We start from the raw sequence: 20,648 nt of genomic DNA on the forward strand, positions 1-20,648 counted from the left end.
AGATATAAGAAAATGGAAAAGACTGATTTGCTGGTGGGAAAGTAAGCAGGAAGACCACTGGACCAAAGCAGTGACGTCATTTGACAGCGTGGGCAAGAGGGAGAGGCAGGGAAGCAGAGGAAAAGCCTGAATGGCAAGAAAGAGTGAACGAAATGTATCTGATCTGCCTTATTTCAAGTTTCGCCAAAGCCTCATAAAGAAGGCACAATACGACAAAAAGAAACATGGGCAAAAAGATTCCAAAAAAACTACAAGAACACAGAATATGAGAGTTAAGTAAGATATAACTGATGCAAAAAAGTGACACCACAAAGTGACAGTTGAAAAGGGTCCAGAAATATGCTAAATTGTGACAAAATACACACAAAATAAGAGACACAATCACCATGAATGGCTTTTTGTGTCTCTTTAGGAGTATGGGTGCTAGAGGTGACCGGCCCCTCACTGTCTTTGCCCAGGGGCCCATTGTCTCATGATCCATCTATCTCCCCCGCAACGTGACATCATGAGATGGCACGTGAGCAGCATGCTGCTATCAAACACATTTTGTGTGTCATGGCTGCACATTTTAAGCTTCCACTGTTATGAAACAGCACAGCATTTCGAATCGGTATTCTACCCACAATAATGTGAAAATCAAGACGGAAAAGAAAGAAATCACAGATTTTTCTTTCTCAGATCAGTCAGAGTTGATGCTTCTCGAGCCTATTAATATCTGCCCTCGGGGTCATAACCTGTGAGGAGGGGTCAGAAGTGGCCTGAGCTTAACCTTAAAGCAGCGACAGTTCAACAGTTCAGTAAAATATATGTGTCATCAAAGCTCAAAGATTGTTTAACTAAAAACTAAAAAAAAAAAAGTCAAGAAACTTCTTTCTGCAAATCAATAAAAATCGATTAGCTTATCACATTTTCATTGGGTATATTTGGGGCGTGTCTGAGTCTGATCAATGCATGAGTCACATTTACAGCTAAATAAACCTGTGTGTGCGCGTGCGCGCGTGCGTGGCGTCGATATGTTATGGTGAGTGTCAGCAATGTGGGGCACAGACAGACTTGTTTGGCTACGCTGCCAGGTCACGTGGCTGATCTGGACGCCCTGTTAATCCACCGGAAACACCCGTGTACCCTCCTCCTCTTCCTCTCGGTCTTCATATTTAAAACCAACCTAGAGTCACCAATCTTTGACACAGCCCTGACAGTCCTACGCAGCACTTTCCTAAAGATTTAAAGTGAAACAGACTCTTTCATCCTGTCGCAACTTCACCGGCTCGCCACCATGGCGCACATCGCTGCTCTTCTACCTCTCATTTTAACAGCATCCATCCTGTCCTGCACCGCTGCACGAGCCTCCATCCTATGCACCTGGACAAAAGTTTTTTCTGATGACGAAGTGCACTTCAGTTTCCTCCGCAGCGACCTCCAGCAGAGCCATCCATCCCTGCGGCTGTACCACAGCGTCTGGTCCGGGAAGCGCGCCGTGCTCGGCTGCACCTGGAGCGACCTCACAGCGGTGATCCGGAGCTATCTGTCTATGTGCCGGGAGCGCACACAGGAATTTTCCGATGATAAGAATGAAAAATTTGACTTGGACTCTATGTTTGACGCAGAGCAGTGCGTCTCTTTGGCCTCTCAACGCTTCGCCGTGCTCGGGGGGCGCACCGGGAACAGACACGTGAGGAGCGTTGATGGCCGTGAGGATGGCGGGTCAGAGGTCAGGATACATCAGCGTGTAAAACGCGGCTTCATTGTACCGGGGACTCTCTGGTGCGGTTCTGGCAACAAGGCGCCATCATATGCAGATTTGGGTATGTTGGTTTCATATATTTCAATAACTTATGTGTGTGATAATAATACACAGTCAGAGGTTCCAGTCCTGTAGAGGTCCCACAGGGGCCACAGGAAGGTTTTTGAGAGGTTGACAAATAAAACAACAAGCCCATATTTTGCTTAAAATTATTATCATTCTTTTTTCAATTAAATAGATTTTTGCACTTTCTCTCTTTGTTTTATTGGCTCATTTTCAGGGTAATGAATGACTTTTTTTCCATTCAAAAATAAAGGCTGCGAACAACGAACATAGCATGAAAATCAAACAAAAAGAAGGAAAGCCCAAGTCATGTGGTGCTATATTAATGTTAACAAAAAGTCACCTCTCACGGACATTTGTCAGGCCAGACTTTCAAGAATCCTTTATTCAAAGCATGAACTTCTTTTCTTACAGAAAGAAGAATTTGACATTTAAGCCATCTGTAAGTTATGAATACACAAAACTTTTGTTGATTCATGTCCTGTATACAGATTTGTCTCTTTGTGTGTGTGTGTGTGTGCGGTTGTTCACATGAAAATAAGTGCACAGAGGAGTGCAGTCTGATCATACTTAATGAAACTGTCACAGAAGTCCATGTTTAGAGATTATAGGGGTTTGGTGTTTGTCTCACTTTAAGTTCAGACGCTTTGTATTTATCAGCATATCAAGTACAAAGTTTTTTTGTTTTGTGATGTCCCGTTTTAATGTGAAACTGTGTTGGTGGTGAGATAAACCTCTTTCAAGGATAGTTCAATCCTGAGTGGTGGAGCAAAGATATAAGATAAAGTCATTTAGGTGGGACCTAGGAGTTTGTCATCTGTTCTAAGTTAAAACACTTGCAAGAGGCAGATTTGGAAGAGAATAATCAATATAAAAATGGTTTACTGAAAGTTAGAATTTTCAGTCTCTACATGGGAAAAGCATTTCAACATTTCCCACAATGCAACACAACGCCTCTACTTTCCAGAACCTACTCTAAACACAGATGAGAGAACTGTACAAGCCAAAGCAACTTTATTATAAAATTCAAATTAAGAAATCTAATTTTTGTTTAGCAGATAAACAACATGTCTAACCCTTGAAATAGACTGATGATGCAACTCAGAAATGTCAGAAATAGAAGCAGAGGAGGATTCCCACCTCAAAGATGAACAGACATGCAGTACAAGTCACAAAGTAGACAGAAATAACAGTGGTGAGTGTTCCTGCTTCCTAAAGTTTGGGAAATTTTCAAAAGACATCAGAAATTATCAATGGTCAAAAGTAAAACAACACAGACCAACACATCCTTTCCCAGACCGTTGCTGCATTCTCTGGCTTAGTACAGCCACCTACACGTCACTGGAATGGTGAGCTCATGCATGCAGACCTAACAGGGACCCACTTAGAAAAGTGTTGGTCTATCAGTGGTCAAAACCTGCTGGAGGAGATTAGAAATGCTGTACTCAAAGGTAAATGTTTCTGCAGGAGGTGGTCTTTTGCCTTCCTAATGCTGACATTACACCAAACAATTATTCACAGGATTTCATGGTATCAGATAAAAAACCAGATCTGAATAAAATCACAAGTTTCACCAGAGCTGTGGTGCACTTCAGTCATGTTAATCTGTTGATGTAAGATAGCCGTAGAACTCTGTCCAAGTGGTCCCAAGTCAGTCTTGTTGTCATATAGAATTGTGAATAGGACCCTCAGTCTTTGTAAAATTGCTATTTATGATAGATTCATAACCCACTGTCTTTGGATTTGAGAGGGTGTCACCGTTAAGTCTTTTAAAAGTCTGTTCTGTTGTGTGAACTTTACTGAGTCCGGCCCCCTCTGCAAACGTATTGCAGGCATGAATGAAACCTGACACTGCAGTTGCACTCTTCCACGCCTTTTAAATAATGAGGAATGATCAAATCCCTCATTATCCAACCATAACTCTGAAAGCAGCTACTTTAGGAGTCTTGCTGCCACCAACAGCTGTGAATAAGCTAAATTTGTGCACAGATAAGATCATTTTCATCATTTTACTAGGTCAAACTGTCTACTAACAACTGCTATTTTGTTTTATTCTGATCAAGACATTTTTATTCAGGTAGTTTGTTTGATTTTCAGACTTTACATTGTGTAGAGCGGTTGAAGCAATGACTTGACTAAAACAGTGTCCAGGTGAGAAAACCACTGGTTTAATATTGGCTTGTCGTAGTTAAAAGTTTGTCAGATCACAATTATTCTGTTTTATCATTGGAATAACTTCTGTTCATCTCTATTGAATCAGCTGATGCCATATTTCCATCCCTGTTTGCATGCCCATTTTTCTATATCTTGACTCAAGATACCAAAGCTGATATTTAGCTATTTCACATCGCATTATTTTAAAACAAATAAGAAAGGAGAATCCAGAGGCACGATTACCACACGTGAACCACTAATGTGAACCAGAGGGACACAAAGAGCTCACAATCACCACCAAGCAAGTCAGGTGCACCAAAACGTTTTGTGTTCTTTCTTTGTCCAGCTACAGTGTTCACAGAGTTCAGACAAATTCAGCTCGGTAGCTGCTGCGTAATCTTGCTGGGGGGTAAACAGACAGACGGATGAACAAACAATCAGCACCTATCATGTACCTTCGCTTCTGTTCTCCCACTTGGCAGAGAAACATTTGGCAAGAGATATCAACCGTTCCCTACTTTAAAAGAACATTTTAAAAATAAATCAACTGTAATAATAGTTGTGGTAATAGTAAAGTGAAACTGTATTATTCAATTTAATTGAATTATTTAGTGTGTGACTTGAGTGACCTAAACATAAAATAACTAAACCACAGACCTATTGACTAAATATCTGCTTTTGCATCTACAGGACGCTGAGCAAACAGTGTCTCTTTGTCACTGTTTGATTGTTTGTCTTGGTTCCACAAACAGACAACAGGGGAATCGAACAGTGTCGGTTAAACATGAGTCTGACTCATGTTCAGTGCACCATGCATGCCAAAACCAAAATGAGCAGTCTGTCATTAAACAGCCTTTTACATGTTCCCCTGGTTGTTTCATCAGAGTGGAATAAGGTTGCAGTCATGTTGAGGAACAATCCTGTAAATCTTGCCAACTCTGAATTTTCCGTCTCTTTCAGGAGTTTTTTCAGACACGGACGGCTGCTGCCGGGAGCACGACCAGTGCAAACACAGCATCCTGTCCTTTCACTCCGAGTTCGGTGTGTTTAACAGCAACATCTTCACCATGTCTCACTGCGACTGTGATAACAAGTAAACGCCCTCTCTAAAACCATATCAGCTGACATACTGTGAGCGTTGGGATCATTTTAAATAATGCCACCTCATATGGTTTGTGTTAAAGGTTCCGCAGCTGTCTGAGGGAGGCGAACGACAGCATAGCTGATGTAGTGGGATACACCTTCTTTAACCTGCTGAAGCTGCAATGCTTTACGTTCTCTCACAAACTGCAGTGCATGCAGAGAAACTGGTTTGGAATGTAAGTGAAGCTCTAATTTATTTATTAAAACATTAAAAACAGACCTGATTCTGTCCTGGAAATCACTGCTTGGGCTCAGGAACACTTCCAGGAGTCATTGTCTATGAACACAGCTCACAGTAACATCCACAAGAGCAAGTTAAAGCTCTATCATGCAGAGAAGAAGCCATATGTGAACAGGATCCAGAAACACTGCTGTATTCTATGGACCAAACCTCATTTAAAATGGACTGAGGCAAAGTGGGAAACTGTTCTGTCCCTCTGTCATAAACCCTCTGTCATAATCGGATGAGGCCTTGCATATTTCAGCAGGACAAAGTTAAACCACAAACTGCATCTATTCCAACAGCATGGCTTCATAGTAGAAGAGTCCAGGTACTGGACAGACCTGCCTGCAGTCCAGACCTTTCACCACCTGAAAACATTTCAAATAGAACAAAGAAAACCCAGGACTGCTGAGCAGCGAGAATCCTATAGCAGACAGGAATGGAACAACATTCCTCTCCCAGAGGTCCAGCAGCTGGTCTCCTCAGGGGCCAGATGTTTACAGATGATGTTAAAAGAGGAGGGGATGCTGCACAGTGGGAAACATGTCCCAATATTTATGAGACATGTTGCTGCCATTAAATTCAAGATTAGCTCATATTTTTCATGAAATAGTAAAATGTCTCACTTTCTATGTTGTATGTTTTTTTAAATTTTTTTTAATTTGATTTATTGTGAATGAAATATAAGTTCAGGAGATTTGGAAATCAGTACGTTCTATTGTTTATTTACATTTTAGCTTTACAGCAGTAAAGTAGAAATACAGACTCATGAAACGTGCAGTTGAGACACTGAAAAAAAGGAGAAGAAATTTGTTTCGTTTAACTGTTTCAGTTTGTTCAGACTCGCATAAAAAACAGCTGAATGGAATAAATAAAAGACACTAAGAACTTTAAATTAAGGGCAAAAACATAATTACAAACACACCAGCAGCTAGGCAAGAGTCATCATTTAATTATTTCAGTTATGCATGGCTGCAGCTATTTGTAGCCGTCACTTAAATAAGAACATGAACACACCTGAAATATTATAGTAGTATTAAATATGACTACTTTTCCCCTTTTAATTGCAGTTTGTGAATAATTGAAGTTTACACTTCACCTCATCGGACTTGAACTGTTCTGAAAATCTGCACGTGTGCGTGGCCGTGTTAATAGTTTATGAATACCAGTTTGTTTGTGATATATGCAAAGTTTTTGTGTGTGCATGTCATGTGCACATCTGGCCCCTGGAGGCTCATCAACAAGATCTATGCGGCTCAAAATCATTACAGACACAGTTTGGCATATTAACAGAATCCTCATCAGTCCTCTCATTTGATGCTTGGCATGAAAATAAACATTAATTTTAATAATTCCACTCTCTGCTTCGACTCAAAGGTGTAAAGAGACTCAAATGGCATTATATGCTGACATCCATCCACCCACACTGTATGAGTCTGCTCAGCAAACAGAGGGATGCATGAACAGCTCATGCTCCATCATCAACTCCACAGAGCTTCTGCAGAGCACTACATCAAATCCACAGCTCTTCTCCACTACTGCTGCCACATCCAGTGTCCCTACACTTTCAGCTAGTTCGCCTACAGAACCTACGCCCGAGAGGACAGACGATCTGGAGAATGCTTTACCTGCCAAACACCAGACTGTGGTTGAGCAGTACGTCAACTTCACAGGTATTTAATCCTGAAAACATCTCAGGTTATCAGTTTATCTGTTCTTTACAATATCTTAATGAAACTGAACATTTCCACTGATGCATCCCCTTTCGCAGAGGAGCAGACACCATGTGGTATCTATAAAGACCTTGATGAATGTAGGAGCAAGATCCGCCCGCAGAAGACAAAATACGGCTTCCACAACACAGAGTCAAGGACGCTGTACCACTGCAACTGTACCCAAAGGTAAACCAACAAACTGCCAACGGTAAAAGACAGTCCTAATGAAAATTTCCAATCATTTGAAATGTCTTTGGGATGAGTCACATCTGGTTTGGGAAGCACAAATTTCTCGAAACCCCAGAGTAAATATTTGCAGCCCCCCACCAGACAGTGATAACGGAGCACTCACCTTTATTCCTGTTTGAGGTTGGACAAGACATGGACCCATGTTTCATAACACAAATGTAGGCCACAAGCAGTGTACACATATAATTCAGAGTCACACTCTTACACAAGTCGTAGTGGCTCCCTGAATATACCCAGAGAGGATTTTAAACTAATGTAATCTAACGTTTGCACACTGTCTCTGTTTGTCTTCTTGTTTTAATGGGCTGAATCTTGGGTATGTTTGACAGCTTCTGACGTTTGATCGTTTGTCTGTCCCTCCAGATTGTTCCAGACTTTGGCTCAACAGACACAACTGACCGACGTGCAGGGTCTTCTGCTGGAACATGTGTCTCAGTCCTGCTTCCTGCCTCCGGACTGCACAGCAGGCAACACGTCAGTATTTACAGACTTACAGTAGATCTAGATTAATGTCCCGGCTTTTTACAGCACAGTTTTACCACTCTGTACACAACCTCTGCCAAAAAATATGAAATGTCAACTCTTGGAGCTGTTTTATTTTTTTATGAAAAAAGGTGGGATGAAACCCCTCAAAATGATACAAAACAAATTTATTGAAATCATATTGGCTTTGCAAAACTTTACCTAGAATTATTTTCTATAAAATTATTAGAAATAATGCTTTTTTTCTTCAGATGGAGTAAAGGGGAAAAAAAGCTTGGAATAATTTTGTAATTGGCATTTGTCAGTTGTGTCTAAAATATACATTAAGTGCAGACAAAATGGGAAGAATGAAAAGGGAATCATAAGGATGAGGTCACAGTGTGAAGACAGAAAACTTTGATGTGATGTAAAGCACCAGGGCTGACGGCAGTCCAACAGCACAGATCTTAGTTTATGTTGGAAATTGAAAAGAATGTTTCATGACAGGGCTCCATTCCATCAACTGTTGGAACCTGGTTGATAGTGTTTTTTTTTTTTTTTTTTTTTTTTTTTTTTTTTAAATCAATGAAGTTTTCAAAGAAATAGAGCATCTGAAACAAAGTACTCATTGGGATTATGGGGTCATGATTCCATTTTTTTTTTCCTTTACTTGATCTGAAAAGAATTTATTACAAAATATTCCTAAAAGAGATTTTACGAAGCCTTAATGCTCATCTGTTTAAAAAATAATAGTGTTGTCATTTTTCTTTTTTCTTTGATAAAACAATCAAATGAAGATCCCCCAAGAGTAGCCATTCCATATTTTCACATTCAGCTAAACCTTTCTTAAGGCACAAAAGTAGATATCCTTCTTATCCACAAAAGAAGTCACTGTGTCTGTTATTTCCTAACATATGACATGCATCGGTATGTATGCAAGTAGACTGATTGCATCACAAACACAGGAGATGGGTAGTGTAATCTAGAAGTACCCAACCTCGGTGGGCCATTTCAAAGGGCCATCAGGTTGGCATTTTTAGTGTTGGATATTTGACTTATTATCAAACAGGAAGATATTTTTATGTTTTATGTACCCAGTGACTGCAGCTGCCAGATAAAAGCAGCCTTATTTATTCTTAAAGAAGTGCAGCAACATAAAGATTTTAAAGTAAAGCCTAAAAACCTTTCAAAACTAATGTTTCTTCTGCCTCCCCCAACAGCTGTACTGCAGTTGTAGTGAAAGCAGAGTTTTCTCAGCTGGACCAGAGGAGCAGTGCAGAAATGGAGCAGCAGCGCCATCTACAGGCAGTGAATCTGAAGGTCAGGAGGCCGAACATAACGAGAGCAAAGAGGAAAGACAGACCTGTGAGGCTCTACAAGCTGTGTGTCAGGATAACTCAACCCAAACAATCAAAGAATTCCCGAGAACAGTCAGCTGTAAAGAAAAGATAACTCATCTGAATGTGATTATCACAGGGAGGAGACAAAGTGTTCAGTGTTAAACAAAAAGCTGTCATTGTGAAATAAGTTACCACACAAAGTATTTAACACTATCAACCTGTTAATATCCAGCAATTTAGTTCAGTGTTCTTTTTTCTTAATTTTATCTCTTAATGTTAATTTTCATCATAATCTTTTTCAGCTCTGTTTGCTTTTCTTTGAATTTATGATGTAAATTCTGGATTATTTTCACACAATGGCAAGTGGAATATGTTGACGAAAGAGCACTTATTTCCAAATTTTGGAGAAATGATATAAATAAGTAGAAACTGCTGGAAGGTTTTTTTTCTAAAAGAAAATAATCACATATATGATAATAAGCCTCATTTACGCGAATGAATTCAATCAAATTTACTCATATGTGAAACTCGAATTCCAAAAGAAAGACATAGAAAACATGTCAAATATTAACAGTGAGACCTTTTATTATTTCATGTAGAATGACAGGTCCATGTTTCCCACAGTGTAGCATCCCCTCTTCCTTTAACAACATCTGTAAACATCTGGGAACTGAGGAGCCCAGCTGTGTTTGGCTTCTTCGCTGCATGGTAGCGCTTTAACCTGAATTTGTGAATGGCACGGTGAGCTGTGTTCACAGACAGTGATTCCTGGAAGTGTCTCTGAGCCCGTGCAGTGATTTCCAGGACAGATTCAGGTCTGTTTTTAATGCAGAGCTGCCTGGGGGCCTGGAGGTCACTGACATCCAGGACTGATTTTCAGTCGTGTCCCCTGTTCATAGAGATGTACTGTAGATGATGGAATATACAAAGACTTTCCAATTTTACACCAAGGACCATTATTCCATTACTGGGTTTGCAGAGTGCTGAATCTGTGTACATCTTTACTTCGAGAAACTCTGCCTATCTAAGGGGCTCTTTTAATATCCAATCATTTTACTGACATGTTGCTAATTAACCTAATTAGTTGCAACATGTCCCTGCATGTCCCTGTTTGGTTTTTAGTTCCACTTGCTCTTCCAGGCTTTTGTTGCCCCTGTCATGCTGCCATCCGATTAAAGATGAGCTCATATTTTTCATGACATGCTAAATTGTTTCACTTTTAACATTTGATATGTTGTTTACACTGTCCCACTTTTTTAAATTGGGATTGTATTTCACTAATATTCATTTCACAATGTCTTATCTATTTATCCAACACGGAGCGCTTTGGGTCCCTGCTAAAAGTTGCACTACCGTGTACTTATGTTGTCGGTGTTTGAGATATTGTGTTTTAAGCAAAACTCTCCCTTGCGTGTATAAAACTTGCCCATCTCTTGGAGGGATGAACTTCTAGAGTGAAGCTGCTAAACTTAATTTAAGTTAAAACTTGTGCTTGCCCTGCAGTGACAGCAGGATACCTGAAATGAGACACGTCTACTGTGTTTCATAGTTATTTCTGCTGAGATAGTCAAAGAGGTCAAACTTGACTCACCTTTTAGGACTGTGGCTGGTAGATTTAGGTCATGTCTACTTGTCCTACAGTTTCTAAGGTCTGTGTCCCTTTCGGATAAAGAGGATGAAAGAGGATGATGTGGCTGTGTCGGGGGAAGTTTTACCTGAGATTCATTTTGTAAAATGATGGCTGTAGCCCTTCTTCCTTTACTGTTATTGAGTTGTAAGCACGTATTGCACTTGTATTTCTACAGTATTGTAAGAGTTGTGAACTGGTGTAGATTTCGTTGTAAGTATATCAATAAAGAATTCTTTGAATTTGTAAATACCTGTGCATAAGAAACACTTTGTGAAAGAAAAAGAAAATGTGACTGATTAAAGCTAAAAGTAATGGTTTGTGGCTTCAGCCAGCAACAATGAGCCTGTTAGCATAATCACCAATCACTAAACTGTTGATATTTTGCTGTGATATGTTTTATTTTTTGGACAGTTCTGGTACAGAAATGGTTGCTACGCTACACTGTCAGTGTGGCATGAATCTGTGGTGTCATTTATACTACGTGGGACATGCTATTCCTTCTGGCCTACAGGATCTAGTATCTTCTGGGGTCAGTTTATTTTTGGCTAAATAGTTAGTAAACTTATGATGCTGAGGTAACACGTTTTAATAAAAGATATGTATTTGTCCATGATTTTGTGTCGTAAAAAGCAAGCTACCATCTGGATGAAAAGTGACAAAATATATACAGTATATATTTAAACATTTTTAGCTGCTGCTTTTAATTGAAAAAAAATGAAAAAATACAGTTATGAAGGTTACAAAAACAGTTTGTAGCAGTGTGTGAAAAACTAAGTGAACCCCATGATCCAACAGTTACCTATGTGATGTTATCAGTCTCTCACATGGTTGTGGAGGGATTCTGGCCCACTCCTCTTTCCAGCGTTGCTTCAGCTCATTGAGGTTTGCAGCATTGGTTTCTGCACAGCTCTCTTAAGGTCCCACCACAGCATTTCAGTCAGGTTGAGGTCTGGACTTTGACTGGACCATTGCAACAGCTTGATTCTTTTCTTTTTCAGACATTCTGTTGTAGATTTGCTGATGTGTTTGGGATCATTGTCCTGTTGATGACCCAGTTTCAGACCAGCTTTAGCTGTGGGACCGATGGCCTCGCATTTGACTCTAGAATACTTTGGTATCCAGAGGAGTTCATGGTGGACTCAATAACTGCAAGGTGCCCAGGTCCTGTGGCTGCAGAACAAGCCCAAATCATCAGCCCTCCACCACTGTGCTTGACAGTTGGTATGAGGTGTTTGTGCTGATATGCTGTGTTTGGTTTCCTCCAAACGTGCTGCTGTGCATTATGAGCAAACATCTCCACTTTGGTCTGTCCAAAGGACATTGTTCCAGAAGCCTTGTGGTTTGTTCAGATGCAGCTTTGCAAACCTAAGCTGTGCTGCCATGTTCTTTTTAGAGAGAAGAGGCTTTCTGCTGCAAAACTTCCAAAGAAGCCATACTTGTTCAGTCTTTTTCTAATTGTACTGTCATGAACTTTAACCTTTAACATGCTAACTGAGGCCTGTAGAGTCTGAGCTATAGCTCTTGGGTTTTTCACCTTGCTGGGACGTCCACTCCTGGGAGGACTGACAGTTGTCTTGAATGTTTCCACTTGTGAATAATCTTTCTCTCTGTAGAATGATGGACTCCAACTAGTGGAAATGTCCTCATAACCCTTCTCAGATTGATGGGCAGCAATAATTGCTTCTCTAAGATCATTGCTGAGGTCTTTCCTCCTTGGCATTATGTTAACACACACCTGAATGCTCCAGAGCTGCAAACTGACAAAACTTATGCTTCTATACTTACTGACACTTACTGATGATCAATTAATCAGTGCATTGATCAGCAGCACCTGGCTGCTACTTACCCTCTTCATTCCGATTAAAGTAGTTTGGATAGACCTTTTCACACAGCCCGTTCTGAATATTCGCTTAGTTTTTATTCAGAGAATAAGGACTAAAGGTTTAATATGCCATGCATTCTTGTTCATCTGATTGTTTTTACCTAATTTTAGGGCCTCGTTATAGCACATGATGATTATTATTATCATTATGTCCTGATTTTAAAATACTTTAGAGCTGAGAAAAAGTGTGCTTTCTTTTAGACTTTTTGTACATCTTTGTGAATAGCCTTATTTTATTTAATCCAGATTAATTAAGTATTCTGAGCATCCAAACAAACTACTGGAATTTTCTAGCATCTTTTCTAAAAACACATTTATGCCAGTGCTGATCAAAGGCATTCATTGGGGCTGAAATGTTCTCCTAAATAATTTTTCCAAAGGTTTTCCAAGCTTTTTACAAACTAAATAAAAGTCAAACACTTATTTAACGTGAGATTTCATTGCACGTAGTTTTTATTTCCTCCTGAAAAACTACACTTACACACTTAGATTGTGCGCAGCAATGCTGTAATGAATATCCTTCAGGTAACTCAACTCCTCTCTGATGTCATGTGAAGTAATTGAAACCTTGCTAAAGGCTGCAGCCGTGGAGCCGACCGGATCCCCGCCTCTCACCGGACAAAAATTCCGCTATGGGGAGAAGATCGGCTGCGGGAACATGGCGCATTCAGACTGGATTAACTTTCACGAAGGAAAACTTCGGATAGTCGCCATATAGCACACAAGTCTTCTTAGATCTTACGTCTGCTGGTATATAACATCGCTGGGTAATCGACAGCGGACTTCTGGGTTTGTTTTGGATGGTTTCTGGAAGTTTTCCTGCCCCGCTCCAGTACAGCTGCTGTGGGATGAAAGTTTGGAGCTGCGGTCGCCGGATTTAGCGGAGATGGAAAAGCAAAGAGCGAGGAAAGAGAAGGTGAGGCTGGTGGAAAGAGACGTTTTATAAACTGGTTCAAGAAAAGAGACAACCGGCGTCTGTTTAGTGCGATCTGCAGGGGGCTGAGAAAAGGGAAGTTGAGTTTAGAGTTCACACACAAACGGGCTGCTCACATCCCATGATGTGTTGACATCCTGCAGGATTTATTTTGAGTTCATACACAGACAATCTGATTTCTGCGAGGCTGAAGGAAGCTGCATGGGGTCACTGCACAGCAACCTTTTCACTGTTATCTGCCTTCAAAAACATCTAAACACATCATTTATAGTAGTGGATCCTTGGAAGTGGATTGTAATTGAAGGTAAATGGTAGCACAAGGAAAAGGCTTAAGGGAGTAAAGAAAATTAAATGAATTTAGCAAAAATGAGTAAAGTGTGATTAAATGGGGGGAAATTTGCTTTAATAACAGACAGCTCTCACAATGTGATGTAAAATAATTAGAACTGGATCAAACCTTAAGTTTGTTCTAGACAAAAAACAACACAACGTGAAAAAGTAAGTTGAAAGTCCAGCTTTTCACAGCCAGAGCTACCAAGAAAAACAAGATAAATCTCTTAGAAACTGTGCTTAGTACATCATAAACAACTTTCAGCTGAAAGACGTCCAGCTTGGAAGATTAACTTTTTATTTTGCTATTCACTCACAAATGTGACAGTGAAAAGAATATTTTCGAGGTTCGAATTGTTGGTTCATCAAAATTTATTATGAATGTGACAACTTAATCAAGAAAATAGTGTGTAGATTGCAGGGAAATTGTTAATCTGCAGCTATAAACATCATCATCATTGGCCACATAAAGTTCATTAAGATCATTTTGAAGAAATTGTGTGATACAAATTAAGTTATATGTTACATGTTCTAATTCCATGAAGTGCCAGAAAAGAAAAGTGTGACACATCTTACAACTTATACTTTAAAGTTTTTAAATTCAATATTCAATGGCGGAAGGTGTTAAATGATTGCTTTGGAGAAACTAGGACCTTTCATTTGTTTGCCTGAAAAAAATGAATGAAGGTCAGAATAGTGAAAGATTGCATCGGTTTATGAGCTGTCATGATTCTCTCCGGGGTCACTGTTCGCACACTGTGCAACAGCGTGGGATTCTGTGCCGGAGATGTGCCCTCACAGCTATAAATGAGATCAGTGGCGTCAGGTTAGAGTGCAGAGCAAGCAGGACTTGATTAAAAATGTGTAAATTGCTTTTGTTTGCTGCACATTGAGAATGACTGTCAACGCTCCTTGATGGCTGTTTTTGATGCATTTAAAGGTCATGGTACTGATGAGTGAGTGCAAAAAGAGCATGAAGGATGAGAAGACTACATGCTACAGTACATTCACACATTGTCTAACTTGGCTTGTTTCCAGAGATTTTACTGGTGAGCTTATTGAAAAGCCTCCACAAGAAGAGTGATAGTTGTGGACATCTCACATGCCACTCTTCCAGGACGTCTCTGGAAAATTTCATGGTTGCAGCACTTGAGTGAAAGTGGATATATTTGATTGCAACTACAGCTTGTTGCCTTGGTAGTCCCCATACAACATCAATTAGAATAGAAGGTCAGGAACACAGTTCACTCATGTTCAGGTATTCAGCTTCACAGTTTCTGTTTCTGTGTTGTTCTGCAGGCATGTGACCCAGGCTGGAAAGGGGGCTGGGAGTAGTAAGACAGGACAGAGGGGAAGTGTGTGTTTGCTTGTAATCTTGGAAGGACTAGGACAGGATATTCTTGTTGTGTTCCTGTTGCAGTGTTGTTCTTCTAACTTGAACTTGAACTCTTTACTGTGTAAACTCATCTCGCGACACATTTACCTCACATTGGTTGTTTTAGTATGTGCTGTGCTGCAGAAGCCAGATGTCAGTTGAGACACTGCGATAACTATGGAGTTATCCTGCTCTTTAACACGGTGTACCTGCCAGCTTATCAACTGTTTGTATGCCTACAATTAAGAGGGGGATTAATCACAAGTTGTTCCAGGAATGTCAGTCAACAGGTGATGCAACAGGTAGGAAGCAGACTGTCCTAAAAAGCAGTGATGTAGTAACGTGCCTCAAAATTTCCTTAACCTATGAGGTACTTGGTTTATATTCAAATTAATACGAAAAATACCATCATACAGAAATATACCTCCCTAAAATAATGAAGGTATACAATAGATTAGAGAATGTGAAGGTTTGTCATTCCAATGCACGTCACTCATTCCAGTGAGCGGATGCTGGGTGAGGCTAAAATTCTCAAACCGAAGAACAATAATAGGCAATTTTGCAGTGATTATGTGTATTATGTGGTTGATACCAAAATCTGTTTCTGTGCCAAATCTGACTTTATTTTTTGGCACATTTGATAAAATGTAAAACACTGAAAACATTCAGCTGTTGGTTTATTTATGGGATTGTCGTCAGTGTGGTATATTATGATTCGCTAAACTGTCGGTAACGATTTTATATAGTCTTGGAATTTGTTAAAGACGAGTTTGTTTATGTTGTTGTTTATGTTTATCATTTTGTTATGTCAAGTAGAAAGTAGACTGAGATGTGATTTTAAAGGCCAGTATTACAACATGTGCATTAAGACATGATTACGAAGGTTTGCATGCATGGTCCTGCATACAAAGACCTCAGTGCTGATGGTATAATTATGATATAGCACGGTCAGTGGGGCGTGATGTCATCTTCACATTTGATATACTCATAGATGCTTTCTTTCTTTCTGTTCATGTACATTTATAGGTTTATAGTATTCTTAATGTGCCACTGTGTTAATAAGAGAGCTTTTAAAACGCTTATAAGTGCAGCTAAATTCAGTCATGTCAGGCAAAAATCAAACAAATGAGGTTGGTTAAAGCTATTTAGCATAGGCTAGCAGACTAGCTTTAAGTGCTGCCTTTTCAGCACTGTAATCAAGTTGGCCTTATTTGGTTTGATTTAGAGGTTAGATATACAGTATTTGGAACCTTAACTAGTCAACAGACTGGTTGCTTTGAAGATATGCCTGTGTAAAAGCGGAGACTGAATCATACTCCATCTGAATATTTATCAGAGCTTCTCTTTTCTGTGGTGTGGTAGCTGGTTCCCCTTCACTGGATAAATAAGGCAAATGTTTTCCCAAGATAGATTGTTCTAAGTGCTGCTTGCTTACCTGCAACCTTAACTATCTTTTAATTACACATTTTAGGGATACACAGATACAGCATATCAGCCCAACAATGGCAGTGGCAAATTAGTTTATAATGGTTCCACAGGCTTAGAAATCTCTTTTTTTCACGTGAAAGTTTACAATAAAGGTTTGTATGTAAGTATCTGTGCACTTTCAAATACAATATGATGAAAAGCTGAAATACTTCTAGATAAATAAACCTTTTAGTTTATTTATCATGCTTATTTCGTTGTTTCCCTGGTAAATAAAGGGAAAATGCACAACAGAAGCAGTCTGTATCGATCATGGTGGCAATCGACCACTGACCAAATTATCATTTTTAACATCATTATCTGTAATATATTTAAATGGTTTGAGCTGAAACAGATTTCTTAAACTTTCTTACCGGAGAAAATGTTTTGTTTGTAGTTTTTCTGTATCTTATCCACAAATATGCAGGTATTTTAATGAATTATTTCAGTTTTTTTTTTAAAAAGGAGGCTTTGTGTGTTCATTTTTAACTTTTATCCACACCGAATCACAATTTTACATCACTGAAAACAAACCTTTTAGAAAACTCCTTAATGTTAATGTTATTCAGAGGCTCTCTTTTGTTTTGGTGCGTTGCTTTTCCTTCAGTTTGGTGATGGTATGCAAAGAATTTGTGCTAAAATCTGCTGTGACGAAGAGAAAAGAAGGTGCATGCTGCATTGGCATGCCGTTTGCAGCTCAGTAATTGTGTTTTCAAGTGGATGGATTTTTCTTCGTGGCAGTACTGAGGTTGATTTTTTTGGAGGGGAAATGAAGGGGGGAAAAAGTAGCTTTAAAAAGATCCCCATTCATGTGCAGAATAGGCTGTAGATTGTCTGATCATTGAATTATTTTAATCATTTGTCAGAGTTTGTGACAATAGTTGGAAATTAGATTTTAACATGAAATCAGGGTATTTATAAATTCTATATCTAATAAATTTGAGCTTTTTTTTGAGCAGTTTTTAATATTGTATAGAACATTTCTTTCATTCTCAGTTTTATGTTACAGTACAGCTGTAACTGGTCTGATACACGTGACCAAACTGATATAAATTGTATTGGTGCTGTTTATTTGTATTTGTCTTTGTGAGGCTGATGCATTGTAGCAGGTCAAATCTGAGGCTATTATTATGAATTTTACCAGCAAAAGATGGTGCACAGAGTTGAGGCTTGAATCTGTTTTCTGCATGGCCGCTCAGCTTCACTAAACACAATTATATGCCTCTGTGTTTCTTTAGATAGCCAGCTGACATGTGCAGGACTCGGCTTTTTATTTTTCAGCTGAACTGATCTGTTCAGCAACATAGATCCTTGATAGTGTGAAATCGAGGTGAACCAATAGCCTCCAGATAGCCAAAATAGGTGCTCATGAAAAATGAAGATTTTATGTAAGTAGCCTCTTGGAGGCAGAGAGAAAGCTGGGCTTCAAGGATGAATTAATCTAACCATTTGTTGACCAAAATGTTGGGGTAACCCTAACCCTCAACCCTCAAAAAGGGCCGTCATGGTATCACATCTTTAAGGTGGGCTAAGTCCGGATGATGAGGAGATGCACCACTTAAAGACCAGGTTCACCTCTTCAGTTTTCTCTTTGATTCTAACTCACAAACGCAGATAACCTCCATGTGTGAAAATCCTTTTGTGTCAGTGTGTTCCCAAAAAACATGCAAAGTTTCAGAGTAGCCCAACTTTAAAGAACAGAACAACACAACAGTGTACACAACCAACTCAGCAATGTCAACTGTGCAACTGCAAAAACTACCAGAAACAGATTTTCTTCTTCTGCTTTATTGACCGTGTCCTTGTTAGCTTAGAGATTCATGTGTTACTGTAGTCCAGTGCATGATAGGTGGCTTTATTTGTTTATTTAGGCAAACGCCTCCCTGTTGGACAAGCTCTGCTTCAGATCACTTTTGTCAGATCTGAAAGTGTATTTTTTTTTACATTAACAGGGAACAATGAAGAAAATATGAGAGAAAGCAACAGCTGAAAAACGGACAGTGTGCAATAGAACTGTACTGTGACTAACACATTTTTTAATCCACGAGTAATGAATAATGATGGCTTTTGAGGGTTTATGTTTTAGGGCAAACTTCCTTTCTGTTCTATTAGAACTGTTTCTTTTTGTCTTTTGAGTATTTCAGCTTGAGTTATTGATTATGTGTAGCTATAATAGGCACATATAAAACCCTATTTTGCAACTGTACATTGTTCACATATGATTCATGTTGAACAGCAACATGAAGCAACATACAGCTGATCAAATGTGCCAGGTACAGTTTCCATTTACAAAACTGACATTTAAAGGCAAAACAATTAATTAAATGATGCCTTGGTTTGACAACTCGGGTCAGAGACATTTCTCATTACTACTTATTGAACAATAAGAGCTTTTCATAAAGCATAAGACAAGACATGCAGTACTGTGCAAGAGTTTGAAGACATTCCAAATCTCTTAATATATTGCCAGGAAAACAAGAAATAGGTGCATTTATTAGGGCTAAAACAGAGTTTGTATAATTCTAGTAGTCTCCAGGGTTCTTGAAGGACATCTCAAAGCTCTTCTTTGGATGTTGGCTGGCTTTTGTTCTGTTCTCTGTCAGATGATCCCACACTGCTTCAATAATGTTGAGGTCCGGGCTCTGGGGAGGATTCATCCCTCCATAAGACCTGTTGCCACTGATTTTCAGTCCACTTCTTGTGTCATTTGGCATAGCTCAGCCTTTTCTCCCTGTTTCCCTTCCTTAAGAATGGCTTCTTGACAGCCACCCTTCCATGGAGACCATTTCTGATGAGGCTTGGGCCAACAGTAGATGGATCAGCTGAAGGTCCAGATGCATCTCTCAGGTCCTGTGTCAGGTCTTTGCTGGATTTTTCCTCTTTCTTAAGGACATCACTTTCAGATACTGTTCATCTGCTGTAGATAGTTTTTAGGCCTGACACTTCTTCTTTTGTCCTCCACTTGTCCAGTTTCCTCAAATGTTTTAAGGACACACTGCACACCATGCTGAGATATACCAAGTTTTCAGATAATAGCTCTTTGGGAATCACCTTGTTGCTGCAAAAATACTATTTTCTGTCTGTCAAACTGTGTTATCTTTGGTGTTTTTCATAGATGCAACTAAAGAAATGGGAACAAATTATGTGTCTTTGTGACAGGCTGCAAGTAACAAAGTGCCTAAAGATGCCATTTAAAATGGCTTCTTTGCTAAGTTGTCTGTTATGTGTCGACACAACACTGGTTCATCCCTTGAGTTAGGAGCCTTTTTTCTGCTTGAATCATTCATAGGTCAGAGTTAGGTGGCTTAACAAAGAAAAAACACATTCCTCTAAAAATGGTCAGGTACAAGGACTGGACTGAAAATGAGTGAAAAAGCAAAGAATGTCCAAAGAAAAACTTTGAAAGAGCTTGAGAAAGCCTGGAGAACTATTGATCAAGACCACTTTAAAGATAATGAGAAATTCATAAAGAAATGAGGGCTGGATCAGGACTTTTACACAGTTCTGTAATATAAATCTCTAATCAAACATGTGAGACTGTCAATCATTGTTTGGTATTCTGAGTCGTTCTTGCACTTTATTTAAAGGGAATCTTAAGTGCTACTGTATGCCTGTGACCTCAGTCAGAAACATCGGGTGATGGAAGTTTTAGGAATCCCTTCAGTCTGCATATTTTAAGAGTGTGTCCAAATAGTTGTGTGTGTATATGTGTGTGTGTTTGAGCTAGACTGGAAATAAAGAGAGATAATGAGGGCCTTGGTGTAAGCTCTGGTGAAAGGACAAAATTGGAAACACCAGATCAGAGAGGGAAGCAGCGCTTCAATGTTAAAGCTCCACAGAGTGAACCTCAGGGTGCACATTTTACACCAAATTTAGCAGCTGCTATAGAGACGAATGAGAAGAACAGAACCCTGACTGTGTAACTCTGTCTGACTATCCT

The 20,648-nt window shown here is 39.4% G+C and overlaps 2 protein-coding genes across 2 annotated transcripts in view; both read left to right on the forward strand.

The window, feature by feature from the left end:
- Positions 1-1,164: 1,164 nt before the first annotated feature.
- pla2g3 (phospholipase A2 group III) lies at positions 1,165-10,659 on the forward strand. The gene is made up of 7 exons (XM_072372693.1): positions 1,165-1,805; positions 4,922-5,054; positions 5,146-5,280; positions 6,705-7,000; positions 7,099-7,228; positions 7,655-7,765; positions 8,974-10,659. Exons 1-7 carry the CDS (start codon positions 1,277-1,279, stop codon positions 9,203-9,205), a joined length of 1,566 nt encoding a protein of 521 aa, XP_072228794.1. The 5' UTR covers positions 1,165-1,276; the 3' UTR covers positions 9,206-10,659.
- A 2,566-nt stretch (positions 10,660-13,225) lies between these two features.
- Positions 13,226-20,648, forward strand: part of ttc28 (tetratricopeptide repeat domain 28) — a 158,308-nt gene continuing 150,885 nt past the window's right edge. The window contains exon 1 of the mRNA XM_072372692.1: positions 13,226-13,521. Within this exon, the coding sequence (XP_072228793.1) occupies positions 13,492-13,521 (30 nt within the window). The 5' untranslated portion in view covers positions 13,226-13,491. The remainder of the gene's footprint in view (positions 13,522-20,648) is intronic.

Source organism: Leuresthes tenuis, unplaced genomic scaffold (genome assembly GCF_036924035.1).
Source record: "Leuresthes tenuis unplaced genomic scaffold, fLeuTen1.0.hap1 SCAF_19, whole genome shotgun sequence".
Lineage (NCBI taxonomy): Eukaryota > Metazoa > Chordata > Actinopteri > Atheriniformes > Atherinopsidae > Leuresthes > Leuresthes tenuis.